The following is a 15102-nucleotide window of genomic DNA, read 5'->3' on the forward strand; positions in this document are numbered from 1 at the left end:
GCACTGCTAGCACCACTACTATCATTGAAACTGGCCAAGTTGTAACTGGAACGCCAGATTCTATTGATAGCCAGACAGCACTGGACTTAAGATTACGACTTCCAGATGGATTGGAAGCAATTACTATAGTGATGTATATATTTGTGCGGCTAGCCAATTCTCAGATATCGGGTTTCAGAAGGGCTATTACAGAACAGATTCTGGTCGCGAAAAAATATCTCCAGAAATTACAATTATCATCAAAGAATGCCCAGTATGAAGGTATAGTATTTATATATGATTACTCAAATTCGTCAATCGGGAAGACTGTATGGCTAAGCGGAACAAAAATATATGTATGTATCAATAGTCGCTGACAAAATTATGACAACAAAAGAATAGCACTAATTTTATATCAATTATCAGATCGGTACCATTATTCTTATCTACGATTGTAGTTCATGTTATCACTTAATTCTATACCCTCACGGTTTTCAATACAATCTGAGTCTGATTACCGGGCCCAATCTTCCCCAACTCACCAACCCTCGCAACAGTCTCCGTATAACCATATGGGGGCTGTATGAAAAGGCCCTTCAGGGCAAACCAGTATTCGTACACAGTCTCAACGTTGCGACCAACAGACACAGGATTCATAAAGGGTATAGAGTGACCACAAAGGCGCAAACGTCTATCATATACGGCACGCAATACACCTGGGAGGAAAGGGCACGAGGAATAAGCATTGCTCTACTGTGGCGGACACTCCGTGATACTGATGGGGTTGAGAAGGCCTCGGGGAGCATCTTATGTCTAGGCGAGACCTACCACGAAACGGCGTCTGCTCTTCTGTTTCAAAACTTCCACGGCCCCCTCAGAGAAAGTGAAGACATTCAAATTGGTCCGGACGAGGACTTGCCTACATTCAAGGGAGGCTTCCTGTTGCCTGAGGAGATTAGAATGTCGACAATCATTTCGGTTGAAAACTTTTTCTCGAAGTCTTTCCGTACGCCTCAGAAAAATTACGATATGGAGACAGCCACTCAGGAGAACTCCATGACTGTTTAGAAATATCCAAAATTAAATTCGCTGGTACCTCTGAAATTAGAAGCTGTAGACTTGGGTTGGACCACTGGCTCTCATGCAAGCAATGCCCAGTGTGCAAATCAGAGTAGTTACATGATGATCACTGATATTCTCAACGCACTCAGAGACGTGCTCAGGTCTAGACCTGTGTACTGGGCGGCCCATAGACCGATTTTTTAAAGATCTACCCATCATGGGCGGCCCATCCAGCGGATATTCTCACCCCTTCTCTTCCTGTTCTCACCCCGTCCTCACCTCTCTAACCCCAGTCTGAAGAATTCTCACCCATATCACCCGCACTCACCCTAACACAAGACCTGACGTGATTTAAGACCCAGGGCTTAAGTCCGGCTGAGCGGACGGAAGCCCTGTTCTCCACACCCTATGGTCGTATGTATCAGCTTCAGGGTGAGTTAGGTCTATATCCTAAGTACATATATTCATATGGCTAATGTCGAAGTCACCAAAGTTGGCTATCCCGTCAGCTACTTGCTGACATGATAAAATTCTCGTGTAGCCAGGACATATGCGGAGATCATCCTTTCCCATAATTCTAACGGACTAATTTTTTTCATTCTCTTAATATTCTGTAAGCGAGGCGACAGGAACGGCCATTCAATTCCCTGCTTAGCTTCTATTTAGCAGTCGCACGAACAAAACATTCCATAACCCGATCTCCCATATTCAAGATGGTCAAGCAGTCAGGATTTTCAATGCAAAGATTCATTGGTCTATAAGTCGAATCAGCCCGCATACGGCGTAGAACAGAAGAGTGGACATTGGCATCTAATGGAATCTTCCGTAGATTCCGCTTCAATGCCGCTGATTGACTGAGAGTTCTCGAGTAGAACAAGTCTCTAACTCTTTGTTTGCAGACATGCACGGGAGCCCAACCGCGTCCAAATTCCAATTCGTTATGTAGGAACCCTTCCTCGCATGCATTGTTGAGGGCAGTAATAAAGTCTTTGTGCAAGATGGAAAGACTCGCGTCATCCGTTTCACTTTTCGCCTTTCTGTAATCTCCACTAATAAGATCCAAGTCTTCCTCCACAGTGCTTGTTTTGCGGCTTGTTTCCTGCTTTCGATCAAAGCGTAGGCCCGCCCGCTTTGCGTTGTTCACCATCCAGACAAGTGACAAGTGACTAAGAGGGATTATTTCGTCGCAGTTCCGCTGCATTATCCCTTCAAGGTCCTGTTGAAATTAGATATGCATCAAATTCACAATGAGTCAAAACGTACCTCATGAGCTCCGGGAAACCAAACTTGTTCAAAGTACTGAGAATAACTAGTATATTTTTTAGCCAATGTCGGCCGTAGAGACGCTTGTCTTTCGTCTATCGCAAGCGCGTGACAGACGAACTGACTTGAGAAGACCATGTATGAAGTTGAGTGCCGGTTATTTTGCGCATCAGGGTCGACAGCGTCGAAAAGACCAACGAATGAGATTCGTCTCCTTGGCCGGCAGAAAGACTCTCTGAAATACTGGAGCTTCAGATGGGCATACTGCTTGGCTCGCCCTTCCTGGGATTTAAATGTCAAGAACGTGCTCCATGCCTCATCGATCATTTTTTCATGGCTGCTGAAGAGGATCCCGAAGTGATCCATGAATTCATCCAGGGTTTGAGCTGCATGGCATCCCCTAGAAAACCCAACGAGGCTGATCTCGTCTTCACGCTGATAGTACTCCATTATAAACTTATAAGCATCTTTGGTGACACTCTCCAGTGTAGTTCCACGCCCCCAAGTCTGGTAAAAGGCCGCTTGGTTCCCTTCAGACCGATCAAGCATGCGATGAAGTTTTGCCACATTTGAGGCGTTTCCGTCAGCAGTATATGGAGACGTAGTGTCATCAAAGCATAGAACTAAGTTTTTGCAGTGTCCCCGTGGTTGGATTCTTCGATTTAAGAGGTGATCGGCTATCTGAGAGCTGCTGTTGGCTTCAGAATCACTAGCTTGGGCTTGCAAGGCCGAGTTGTTTGTTGAAGCTAAGAATAGAGACTTCGGGATGTACGCCGTATCTAGAACGGCACCAAGGAGTACGGAGTACGGGATGTCACGTAAAAGGTTGCTTGTAATTCGAACGTAGTCGGGCGAGCTTGGGCTAGTCATGATACCAACTCCAACAAGCTTGGAACTGCCGACACACTGGAGTATCAATGTAGTGGTAGATGAGACGGGCGGGACGAGGGGTGACTGCATTCGGATTCCACGGTTTGTTGAGCCAAAGGGCAATCCATTCTCAGAAAGAGGGTAGGGGACAATATCGCCTGATTCTGCGAAACAATCTGGCGAGGGAGCTAGTAGGCCACATGGCTTTTCTTCTGATATACCGTTCCTTTCCCATGCGAATAAGGTTTCATCATTCGAGTCCTTCATGATCTCTTCTTGGAGGCGTATAAACGCATTCTCGCCTTCGCCGTATAGAAGTGGCATATTAACATTAAATATACCCATCAGACAATACGCCCGATCCTCTGTCCTCGTTGTCTCACGTGTTGCTGCCCAGGACATTCTCTTGGAAATACAATAATTATACAGTTTGGTTTTACCAAGTAGTAAAGCAGTATCGATGTTTGTGATTTGCTCAATCCTTGAGGCGAGTTCCCGTCGAGATCCAATTTCTGACCAGTCATTAGCCAGAAAGACCATCTCCTGTGGTGCAACGAGCTCTTGTAGGGTCCAGCCTCTTGTGAACCAAACACTAGTGAGGAGCTGATCCAGACAATCTGTTTCGATCATGCTCACATCCAACATATAGGCATAGCATTTCGTAGCGTTAAGGTACCATCGGAACATCGAATTGATAGACTCTGATAGTTCAGCACTGCTTTCCTTGTTGATGCAGCAAGTGTCCACCCATACATATTCGAATCCATCGGCACGCGCTCGCTCGCAGAAATGCTTGACTTTTTGGTACCCCTTTTTCTGTCGGATCTGTGCTGTTGGTGCAATCATCTCTTGGAACGAAAGTTCCTCTTCTTCCCAGCGATGAGAGAGAATGGCATATTCGAGGTTGAGAATTTGATTTTCGAAGAATTCTCCGAGCTCAAAGGGTGGCGATGTGCGAATGAGGCGCATGATCGTGGTTAATTACCTAGGCTGATTGTTGACGAGTCTCTCTGGGTAAAAGGATAGATTGCGACGAACGCCTCATTGTTGCTCTGTGGCATTCAGGGGCTCACCCGAGGAGTTCTCGAGGTGGATCCATGACTCTGCGTTCATCCATTCGAATCGAATACAATCCGAGATGATACTCCGTATCTTTACTCTCTTTGAGTTGATTGCGGCTGACTGGTTCCACTGACCCACCCTTCTACAGTAAGTAGAGTATGGATCTCAGAAACGGTGTCAGCTGAGTATTCCACTCAAGGCTTCAGCTCGTGCGATGTGAATCGGGTAAAAGGTCCACAACGCTAGGATCGCGAGTTACGTATTATCTTAATTCAAGCAGCCGATAGCCAGTTCATCTTTTTCAGCTTAAGGACTACCATTCAACTTTAACACAGGCGATTTTAAAAAGATACTAGGTACAGGTTAATTAACAGGGAAGCTTAGTTGGTTGTCTAAATTGACCATCCTTCTCTCATTTGATTCATAAATATGCGGCAAGAGAGCACTCGAAGTAGCATATGTCAAGGAATACATATACTGGACCCCACATTAACATTCTGTGCGGTTTCTATAAGCTACTTTGGCGAAATCGCGGCGGCCCTCAATAGAAATGGCGCTTTATATAATGGGACGTCAGTGGACTTTTACTCGCTGTCTACTGATGGAGCAATGAAGTTTTCTTATTTACCAGGAATATGACGCAGAAGGACACTAGTTTGGTGCGATATATTCTCCATTCTTTTTTTTCAATATGAAATGTACCCGATCAAGTGAAGGGCAATCAATCCATGAACAACAAACGCTGGATGTAGACATCAGCTTGGCAATCGACAACGAAACTGGACAAAATGTGAATTTTTAACGCAGACTTCGCTTGGAGCCAACTTCTTCCAGGCCAATTCTTGAGCCACAAAGAATATATTTTATGTAGTCGGGTCTATCTGGATATCTGGGTACCGTATGCTGTGTTCTTCGTACTTGATTAGGTAGTAATCTGCGTATGAGAGAAGGGCCATGAATTCCCGCGTGAAAAGATTCAATGTAACTTTAACGTAGCCCATTTATCATATACTCACCGTAATCTATCATGTTCAAGATATTTATTATCCATGGATCCTGCCAAAGCAAGAAAACAATTTTCTATTTTGTACATACATGGATAGATCAAGCAAAAATGATAAAAAGAGAAAAACAATGGAAGACGGGGAAATAGCAGCCGAACGCGGTAACCACTGCGCCACTCCGACCAACGTCGGAGCCAGGATTCGAACCTGGGCACCCGAAGGAATTCGGTGAGCTTAACCACTGTGCCATTCCATTGTTAAAGACCAAAGACGCACTTTTTGTATACATATACTCACCAGTGGTTGTAGTATACCTCTCATTCTGACACGTTGAGATTCAATATAGTGATAATTTAGAGTTATTTCTCAATAATACTAATAGTATTATAATTCAAATAGCATGCACTTCCTCAGGGCTGTTTCAAGCCATTGCGAATAATTACCATTGGCAGAAATAAGGTACCTGAGTGCCTGCTCGGCATCGCCTACTTTAATTATTATATATAGTCCGCTTCGATTGTGAGTAAACAACGCTAATCTAACCTCTGCACACCGGACCCTCGGCGATGGCTAAAATAGGAATAGCCAGCTGAAAACCTCAGAGAAGGCAACCAAGCCCTCAATCTTCAAATTCAATACGTACTTTGCAAGCGAAACACAAACCTTTACACGTGAGAACTCGAAAGATCACGCAAGAGCACGGGTCACCCCTCATCTACATACCGTAGTGTTATGATCACACGAGCTAGCTTGGAACACCCCATTCTCCTTCTGAGAATCCCCCCCGTGGAAATCCGCACAATAGTCTTACATTAACACCTTCAGTGTCTCATCATGTTTGAGGTTGGTAGAATTACATTCAAGCTGACCTCCTCGCACAATATCCCACTGACAAGCGTAGCGGCGAGCCGCGGATCGATATCATCTTCGCACGCACCGAGCGCGATCGGCCGTGCTGACTTCCGATGAACTGGTTGAAGTACGAGCAGCACAACGCACCTTCGAAGGGGCTTATGTCCGCACATCTCTCTCCCTATTCTCCTTCGCGCTGGCCGTTCTCAAAATTTTCACCGCCGAGTTCTACAGTATAGGTGCCTTATTTGCCGTGTATGGAACGGGCGTTTTAATAATTGGACTATTTCGTCGATCTCAACGAAATCGCCAATTTTATTCTGAAATAGGGGAAGATGGCATCCACCGACACAAATTCCGGACTAGCGGGAATGCGGTCGTGATCTTGACCGCGCTGAGTATTGCAGCATACATCTGTCTGATTATCCTGACCTTGACCATGAAGCAGTGAGACCTCAAAGGGGTACTGGTGAAAGGCAGGATCTTATCTACACTGTATGGTGGATCCTGCTATTCATTGAATATTTCCCATGGGGGACTTTTGGAGGGGTTATGTGTGATCTCCCTGCGTGATCGCCAAGAGCCAAGCCATTCGTAACCATGCCATTGGATATCAAGATCACCTGTTAGAGAGGGCGGAAGATCGTCGTGCCTCTGCGGTAGATTGCAGTTGGTCGGAGTCCGCGCCACTGGACTGAGACCTTCCGCGAAGCCGCCAAGGATGCCGAGTATGTTCCGTGAAAAAGGGAGACCCTGGCCCGAGCGGTGAAATGGCGTGTTGGACAGGGCGTCCCGAGAATTGGCTCGTTGCTAGATGAATGCGGTCTGGATTGAAATTGGCAGATGTGTATAGAAGATATGATCTGTCATCAGCTTCGCCGGCAAACTTGGCGTTCGACTTGGCTTCACAGGGACGAGAGAGAGCAAGGGTTGTGAGCATAGCGATGACAAGTGATAGGATATGTGCATATACTGTATCCTGACAGAGCCAAGCCGGGGATCGCTGGATGACTATCATGCAGTGGATCTCGGTGGATAAGCAGGCGCCACGAATGTACTGTGCACTACGGAGTACATATGTGCAGTATGCACTGTCTGTATGCACTCCGTGTTGATGTACACAGGGATGGAGCTCGTCGACTGCTCCGCCATGTCAATGTGGCCCAAAGGGCCTCCAGCCAAGCATTCTGGGTTAGAGATAAACCTTTTACAGTTGGAAAAAGGAGATATGCATCGATAGTCTCGCTAGGTCTGCCTTGTCGGTCTTTCTCCTTTCTAGAAGGGGGTTTATATAGATAGATCTTTTGTCGGGACCTTACTCCATCTTCTATAACCCAACCTTGTTTTCAACCTTGTTTCCAACCTACTAAGGGCTATTCATACTACCTTGAGTCTTACTACGGACTGCATATAGTTCTAACTGGTAACTTGAACACTGACATCATCTCGAGATGCGTTCGGTGCTCCAGTGATCCCCACATTCGAAATCCGCCAGTTCACAGTGGACTCGACGATCGCGCCACCAAAAGCATAGCTTGTTGAAGAGTGACTTCATTGAGCGTATGTAGTGGGGGTGGCTTCGCTTCAGAAGATAATCGAGCACTCGTTGTTTCTACTCCCCATATTAGCTCCAAAGGGCGCCATCATTGACAGACTTTGCTTTGACACTCTTTGTTGCTGGTGGTATAGGGCTGCTTCTACTCTGCCTTCTCATTCATCTGATTTCCAAAATATCTCAATCACTTCAGCCAAAACCAAGCCTGCCTTCTATCCAAGCAGTATCGCTTTCATCTTACCTCCACCACCTCAATTTTTGGCGTCCTTTACCAGTGTATATTTGGTATAGTTGATGCTGTGTTGATGAAGTGACGTTGGGCCCGGAGTTGAGTCATCCGCCTCGCCGCCCTCTTTTTTCCCTCCCCACTTTGTTCTCCCCTCGAAAAAAAAGGCCCTTTCATCAGATCCCTGCGAGTTCATCGCTATAAATCACCTCTCAACCCACAATCTCGAGGGTCATCATATCTATCGATAGCCCAGTGTCACTGTATCTCAAACCTTCTTAACTCACCCCACCTCTCCAACCCCCTTCGCAGGGGATGGCGCAACATTCCAACATCGCGCGGTCGGCCATCATGACGTCGGCCTCATCACCAGATCCTGCAACCCAGGGGGATCAGAGGAATATGAATCAACCAAACGGAATCAGTTCGACCACTAGCGCCGGCTCGGGAAAAGAAGGATCTTTAATGCCTCCCCCGAAGACCGTTGTCGGCAGAGCGCTAGGCAATGACTTGCATTCCGAAAAAACATCGCAGGCGCCCAAGGGCGGAGTCGGAAGTGCCCTGACGGACACTCCGATTTCTACCGCACCCCCGTCTCCACAGATGTAAGTATTCTGCTTTTTTTAGTCGTCCATCACTCTCCGATGGGAACCTTGTGCCTGAACATCCCTTCACTCGACCTATGGGAGTCGTTCTTGTTGATCGGCGCTGTTTGGTGCCTGCGCCTCTTGTCTCGGGTTTCCCAGACCTGCGGTAGCCGGAGCCTACCCTTTCCCCCCTAGGTTGTTGCTTTTGCCGGAGGGATGAGCCGTGGTGCCTGTCGGGTGATCGGCCTATCTTATTTTCTACCTTATTTTTTTTGTCTGGGAGAACAAGCTTTTTTATTTGCTGTTTTAACTTAAACGTGACTAACACATTTCCGTTTACAGACAAGGTATCAACCAACCGGCAACCCCTGGTGGTCGTATTCGGGCAACTACCCTTGATATTCCCGGCTTGACGAAGTCCAAGGTCTCCCCCGATGGACGTATTGCCAAACGTGATGTTGGTGCCAAGTTGGTCATCGTCATGGTCGGTCTGCCGGCTCGTGGCAAGAGTTATATCACCAAGAAACTTGCTCGATACCTAAACTGGCTGCAGCATGATACCCAAATCTTTAACGTCGGCGAGCGTCGTCGTGTGGCTGCAGGTCGGTCACCGTCCCCGGCCCACCTTGATAAGGGCCGTGAAAAGTCTAGCCCCAATGTCCAACAGGACCTCCTCGACTCAGTTCGTCGGCTTAGTGTCAGCGTGGGAACCAGCAATCAGAAGCAGACCTCGCCGCCCGAGAGCGAGAGTGAAGCACCACTCCCACCACCTGTTGTCCCGACTAAGATTCTTGTCAACGGCGAAGAGTCTGAATCTGTCTCACAAAATGGCAGCACCGTGATTCCTTCCATCGATGCTGGTCCTGCTGAGTCCATTCAAGATGACGACGAGGCAGTGAAAGAAGCATCCCCGGAACCTATGGATCAGACTGCCAACTTCTTCGACCCCCAAAATCAACGCGCCGTCAAGCTCCGTGAGCAAGTCGCCCTGGATACCCTCGATGAACTCCTTCAGTACATTATGGAGGACGGCGGGAGTGTCGGTATTCTCGATGCTACCAACAGCACGATGGAACGTCGCAAGGCTATTGTTGACCACATTCGCAAGCGTGCCGGCCCCGAGCTTGGAATCCTGTTCTTGGAGAGCAGCTGTGTGGACAAGGATTTGCTGGAGGCGAACATGCGTCTGAAACTCTCTGGTCCAGACTACAAGGGTAAGGACCCTACTGAGGCACTCGAGGACTTCAAGAGACGAGTTGCTCTCTACGAAAGGTCATACGTGCCTCTGGGTGAATACGAGGAGAAGAACAATATGGCCTACATCCAAATGATTGACGTTGGCCGCAAAGTCGTCTCCCACCAGACTCATGGTTTCCTCTCGTCACAAGTCGTTTACTACTTGCTCAACTTCAATTTATCCCCCCGTCAGATCTGGATCACGAGGCATGGCGAAAGCGTGGACGATGCAGCCGGCCGTATCGGTGGAGACTCTGATCTTAGCGAGAATGGCAAGCGCTTTGCCAAGGCCATGACTCGTTTCATTGACCACCAGCGAAAGCAGTGGGAGTTGTACCAGCGACAAAAGGACCTGCTAAAGCACTTCCCTCCTCGACCTGGTGACAGCACACCTCCCAATCCGTCATGGATTCCTCGCGACCGGCCACGCAATTTCTGCGTCTGGTCTTCCATGATGAAGCGCTGTGTCCAATCCGTTGAGTACTTCAATGAGGAGGAATACGATGTAAAGCAGATGCGCATGCTGGATGAACTACATTCCGGAAAGATGGAGGGTATGACCTATAAGGAGATTCAGGAGCAATACCCCGAGGATTACGCGCATCGCAAGAAGGACAAACTCTTCTATCGGTATCCCGGACCTGGAGGTGAAGGCTACCTCGATATTATCAACCGCCTCCGGACTGTCATCGTCGAAGTCGAGCGCACGACCGATCACGTTCTGCTCGTCAGTCACCGATCTACCGCGCGTGTTCTTCTGTCTTATTTCCGTGGTCTCAAGCGGGATGAGGTCGCTGATCTTGATGTTCCCATGGGCATGCTGTATATGTTGGAGCCTAAGCCATATGGTGTGGATTTCAAGGCGTATCAGTACAACCCAGAAACCGATTGGTTCGACTACGTCCCTCAATATGAGCTACACCAGGTTGGCGCCACGCAGAAGCAGAAGGCCTAGATTTCTCCTTTATGATTGCATGAATTGTCATGACTTGACTGTTGAGCCCGGTCGATGTCCTCATACCCTCCTTGCTCTCTTTTTCTTCTCCGCTCACCTTTGTTCATTTGTTCATGTTGATGCTACTTTGGACGTGTATCCTTTTGCCCTTGCTGATTTTGTATTTTACCCATTTGCTGCCTCTTTCTGCCACCCTGTTGTCTTCTTCTTGACTTATGATTCACCGTGCATTATGGGCGTTTTTATCTTCTCTATCCTCACCTGCCTCTTCGCTTGGCGTTTGGAATCGTGATAGTCTCACGATTTACTAGCTGTGCCCGAGCACATATATATAGATATGCAGTGATGGTGGGAATATCGCTATTTGATGCGACTCTGCTTAGTAGTATAGCTCAAGCACTACTCAATATCAACATTCTTACATCCTCATTCCTCAACATGCCATCCATGGATGGATTCAGCTACTAGTAATTACGGACATAAAAATAGAGCCATCACTGCAGTAAATTCTACCTAGGGTCTGGAACATTGCACGAAAACAACAAATATGTACCTGTAGGTAGATAATATCCCCATACACATACTAATGTAGTATGGGTATGGATACTGACATCACCAAGTCAAGATATGCCAAAAGTAGACCTACATTTGTCTCGATTACTCCCCATTCTTAACCCTCTCAAAGACCTCCAAAAACGCCTCCGGTTCATCCGCCCCTTCAATAACATACTTCCCTTGAATTTCAAAGAAAGGCACACCAGAAACCAACTTCCTCGCCGCATCCCCAGCTTCAGCATCAACCTCCTCCTCCACCCCGATCAGACTTCAGCAATGCGTCAATCTCACCCCCATCTAATCCAGCCTCAACAGCCGCATTCTTAAGAACAACCGGATCAGTAATATTCTTCTCCTCTTCAAAATAAGCCCGGAATAAATTCTGCACAACGGCACTCTGAATTCCGAATCCTTCTGAGCCCGAATCTTTACCGGTCGTAGTCGCAACATTACCAGCATACCAAATAACCCGATGCGAATCCCTCGTTCGTCCAGAATTTCCACCAAAAGAGAACTTAATACCTTCATTCTCACCGACGGAAGAAAGACGCGCGATAATCGCGTCTGTCCTCGCAGCCCCGAATTTCGCGGCGTACATTTCTCGTTTATTTACGCCTGGATATGATGGCGAGCTTGGATTCAAGTAGAATGCTTTCCAGTGTAATGTAAATGTATCATCAGGATGAGATTTTTTGTGCGTTATTATTGCGGTGCTTAGACGTTTGAAACCGATGTAGCACCACTATCGTTCCCAATTAGTTTATATGATGTATTTAGGGCAAATTTGGAATACTAGGGTTATTGGGGAGAGACGTACGGGGCAGATTGTGTCGGAGATAATTTGGATTGTGAAATTTGTCATATTGAATTTGGATGTGGATTTCGATCTGAAGGGCTTTTTTTTCCTGGAATTCCGAGGGTTCGAGGGTGAGGAGGGGAAGTTGAGGTTCGTTTAAAGTTGAGTTGAGTATGAAACGACAATTTGTCAGCAATTTGTAGAAGAGTTTCCGCTGGTCCCGAATTATTTCGATTCTGTTCGGTGTACATTCTACATACTCGAAGTATTATTTACTTTTGTAAATATATCACTTGACAAGTGCTTACATCTACCACTGTTTAATGAACTAGCTATTACTTGAATACTACTACTGCTGCTATGCTGCTGTGTGTCTATACCGAAAGTCATTGTAGCTATTCATAAATACACCGTAGCTCCGAAGATGCAATCGCCAATTCAGCTTGGTCCCAAAGCCTCAAAGATAAATCGACATATGGAGAAATATTTTACACAGCTGAGCAGTGAAGTAAGTGCAAAATTTTTGAGAATCCGAAATGAAGTACACCCTTACAGATTTGGATTGGTTACAAGATTTGCTGCGCTGGGGAATTCGGCCCCCATGAAGCTGTTGAGTCAACAGCGGAGACATTATAAGTAGGCTCGGAGAAAGCAGGTTCATGAGCCTTTTTCATCATGTTTTGATACTATAGCGAGTTAGAATGGAATAGAAAATAGATAAGGGAGATAGAGACCAAAAAAAAAGACCTACCTTGAAAGCAAAGTTCAAGACCAACGCAATGGCCAAACCAACACAAACGATTAAAGGACCGATCATATTGTCCAAATCCTTCCCACTGCGCTGGCGGATTAACCGAGCGCGTTTCTCATATATGTACCAGCCCCAGGCGGCCGTGAAAATGGCGAAGAAAGTGTAGACAACAGCTAAGGCTTGAGCGATGCGGTTGTGTTTCCCTGCAGCATTGTACAAGCCCAATGAAAAAGATGAGAGTAGGATGCTAACATGAAGCCATTTGATGAAGGTTCGCTGGTTGGCGAGCCACACTTTACTTTCGACGCGGACGGGTCCAGCATCCTTAATCCAGACACCTGGGTCACGGACACCTGGTGGTAAGACAACATCCTGCTTTCCTGTCCAGTTGTGGAATTTCTGGCTCAAGGACTGCCAGAGAGAGAAGACGGTATGGGAAGAGGTTGGCGATTCCTCGATCGGTTCAGCGGATTGTTCTGGTTGCGGGCGACGTTCAGGCTCAACGACGGAGAGACGTGGCTTCGGTGGAGGGGCACCCTCACTCATCCCGGAAGGTCGGCGCATGTTCGAACGTGAGCCACTATCAATCCATCGGCGAGAAGGAGATCCTGATAGCGGACCAGCACTGGGACTACCCGGACCACCCAGGAAACTACCGACAGCCATATCATCTTCTGCCCGCTTAGCTAAACGCTCTTGTTCTTGATGAAAGGCGGTTTCGGGGTCTCGACGGATATCGTTCTCGAGTTCACCAAGCCAGAAAGGGAAACTATTGACATGGTCCTCGAATAGCTGAGCAATGCCGTGGACGAACTTGGAAAATCGAGGTGCCTCCTTGACCAGGTGCGAGGACATGAGATCATTGACCCATTCGGAATCGTGGGCTTTACCACGTAACTTGATCTCTAGAAGGGCGTGAGGGAAACGGACGATCTCGCCAGTTCGGACGGTGTTGAAAGGATAGGATGCGGCGGCATCGTCCAGATCGGTTCGGTGCCATTGAGAAGGATCACGACAAGGACGCTCTCGATCCAGCGAATCCTCCCGAATTAAAGCGAGATTGGTATCGAGGGAAATACGAATTCGGTCATCGCCGGGGATTTGGAATGCGGTGCGGGTGTAGTTGGCCCGAAGCATAGGCTGAAGATTGTTGTCCTTGATGAAAGACTGCAGCTCCTCCACATTCTGTTTCAAAGACTCGGCCTCGGCTGACTCGCCATTATTCATATCCTCCATGCGGTGTACCTTTTTGTCCAAGTGGTACTGGCCGTCCAAGAACTCCTTGATGTGCTTTTCCTTGAGCTGGACCTTGATTTCCCGGCTGCTGTCATCTTCGGCGACGATCTTCTTCTCGAGGAAGATGGGGGGTTTATCTTGCAGCTGACCAGTCCAACGTAGGCGCAACGATCCCGCCTCCGAGGCACGGGCAACTTTTTGGTTGTACAGATCGAACTGGGGGTTGTCGAAGTAAAGAGAGGTGATGGTTGGATCATCGGGGAGGGTGCGCACGTCCTTGTTGGTGCCCGGGTTATAGATGAGGACAGGCAGGCGACGGAGGATATGGGTCTTGGTCTCGAGGACGTTGTCGGCGTGCACCCAGAACTTGTAGGACGAATACACATCTCGACCAAAGCCACGTTCCGTCTCCTTTGACTGGACGATATCCTGGCTGAGGGTTTCACGTACAAAGGAGTACATCACCGATAGACGGTGAACCAATGGCGAGTAGTCCTCCGAATTGAATGGCAGCTGAGAAAGGCGCACCTGCAGCAGGGGCTTGACGCGGTATCGAGCGCCGCGCTTGCGGTCATGCTTCTTGGCGGCTTTGAGGAAGCCGGTGAAATTGATGCGACTGTATTTTTCCAATTCACTGACTTCCTTTGTGATACTGTCCAGCTCCTGCAGGACTTCTGAGGCGATCTTCCGTTTTTCCGCATCGGTATCAGCACCGCCACCAGCACCACCATCCTCTCGATCGGCCGTCGGGGCCAACGGTCGCAGCTTCGCCTCACAAGCGGAGGTGCGCTCTCGAAGCTGCTGAGATGTTTGAGATTGGAAGGAATTGACCTTATCTAATTGCACATTCAATAATTCCTGGACGAAAGCTTCCTCGTCCTGTTCGGTCCAAAGACCGCCATCGGAGTCACTCCCATCATCGGCCTCATCAGTGACATCATGCTCTCTGAGCAGGGTCTTCAGCTTTGCATAATCGATATAATGGCCCTTCCAAGGGGGGGTACACGGCCTTCCGAAGGGTCTTTCCAAAACGCATGATTAATCCCGGGGGGTGGAAGAGGGGAGTGAGAAGGAAGCAAGACGCAAAGCGGGCGAGATGGCAACTTGTGTCAC

The 15102-nt window shown here is 47.8% G+C and overlaps 6 protein-coding genes across 6 annotated transcripts; 3 read left to right on the forward strand and 3 right to left on the reverse strand.

The window, feature by feature from the left end:
* Nucleotides 1-246: 246 nt before the first annotated feature.
* N7469_009996 (uncharacterized protein) lies at nt 247-1047 on the forward strand (the record flags this gene model as incomplete). Its single annotated transcript, XM_056648901.1, has 2 exons — nt 247-261; nt 406-1047. 2 exons carry the CDS (start codon nt 247-249, stop codon nt 1045-1047), a joined length of 657 nt encoding a protein of 218 aa, XP_056496032.1.
* A 652-nt stretch (nt 1048-1699) lies between these two features.
* N7469_009997 (uncharacterized protein) lies at nt 1700-4143 on the reverse strand (the record flags this gene model as incomplete). Its single annotated transcript, XM_056648902.1, has 2 exons — nt 1700-2257; nt 2305-4143. 2 exons carry the CDS (start codon nt 4141-4143, stop codon nt 1700-1702), a joined length of 2397 nt encoding a protein of 798 aa, XP_056496033.1.
* A 1931-nt stretch (nt 4144-6074) lies between these two features.
* N7469_009998 (uncharacterized protein) lies at nt 6075-6543 on the forward strand (the record flags this gene model as incomplete). Its single annotated transcript, XM_056648903.1, has 2 exons — nt 6075-6083; nt 6142-6543. 2 exons carry the CDS (start codon nt 6075-6077, stop codon nt 6541-6543), a joined length of 411 nt encoding a protein of 136 aa, XP_056496034.1.
* Nucleotides 6544-8188: 1645 nt separating this feature from the next.
* N7469_009999 (6-phosphofructo-2-kinase PFK26) lies at nt 8189-10651 on the forward strand (the record flags this gene model as incomplete). The annotated part of the gene is made up of 2 exons (XM_056648904.1): nt 8189-8478; nt 8803-10651. The coding sequence occupies 2 exons, from the start codon at nt 8189-8191 to the stop codon at nt 10649-10651; spliced, it is 2139 nt and encodes a 712-aa protein (XP_056496035.1).
* Nucleotides 10652-11308: 657 nt separating this feature from the next.
* N7469_010000 (uncharacterized protein) lies at nt 11309-12068 on the reverse strand (the record flags this gene model as incomplete). Its single annotated transcript, XM_056648905.1, has 4 exons — nt 11309-11474; nt 11541-11563; nt 11595-11948; nt 12024-12068. 4 exons carry the CDS (start codon nt 12066-12068, stop codon nt 11309-11311), a joined length of 588 nt encoding a protein of 195 aa, XP_056496036.1.
* Nucleotides 12069-12568: 500 nt separating this feature from the next.
* Nucleotides 12569-15025, reverse strand: N7469_010001 (SPX domain protein; the record flags this gene model as incomplete). The annotated part of the gene is made up of 3 exons (XM_056648906.1): nt 12569-12688; nt 12754-14935; nt 14994-15025. 3 exons carry the CDS (start codon nt 15023-15025, stop codon nt 12569-12571), a joined length of 2334 nt encoding a protein of 777 aa, XP_056496037.1.
* Nucleotides 15026-15102: the final 77 nt, after the last annotated feature.

The sequence above is a fragment of the Penicillium citrinum genome (genome assembly GCF_028827155.1).
Source record: "Penicillium citrinum strain IBT 23319 chromosome Unknown utg000009l:1.0-4274883.0:1.0-4276374.0, whole genome shotgun sequence".
NCBI lineage: Eukaryota > Fungi > Ascomycota > Eurotiomycetes > Eurotiales > Aspergillaceae > Penicillium > Penicillium citrinum.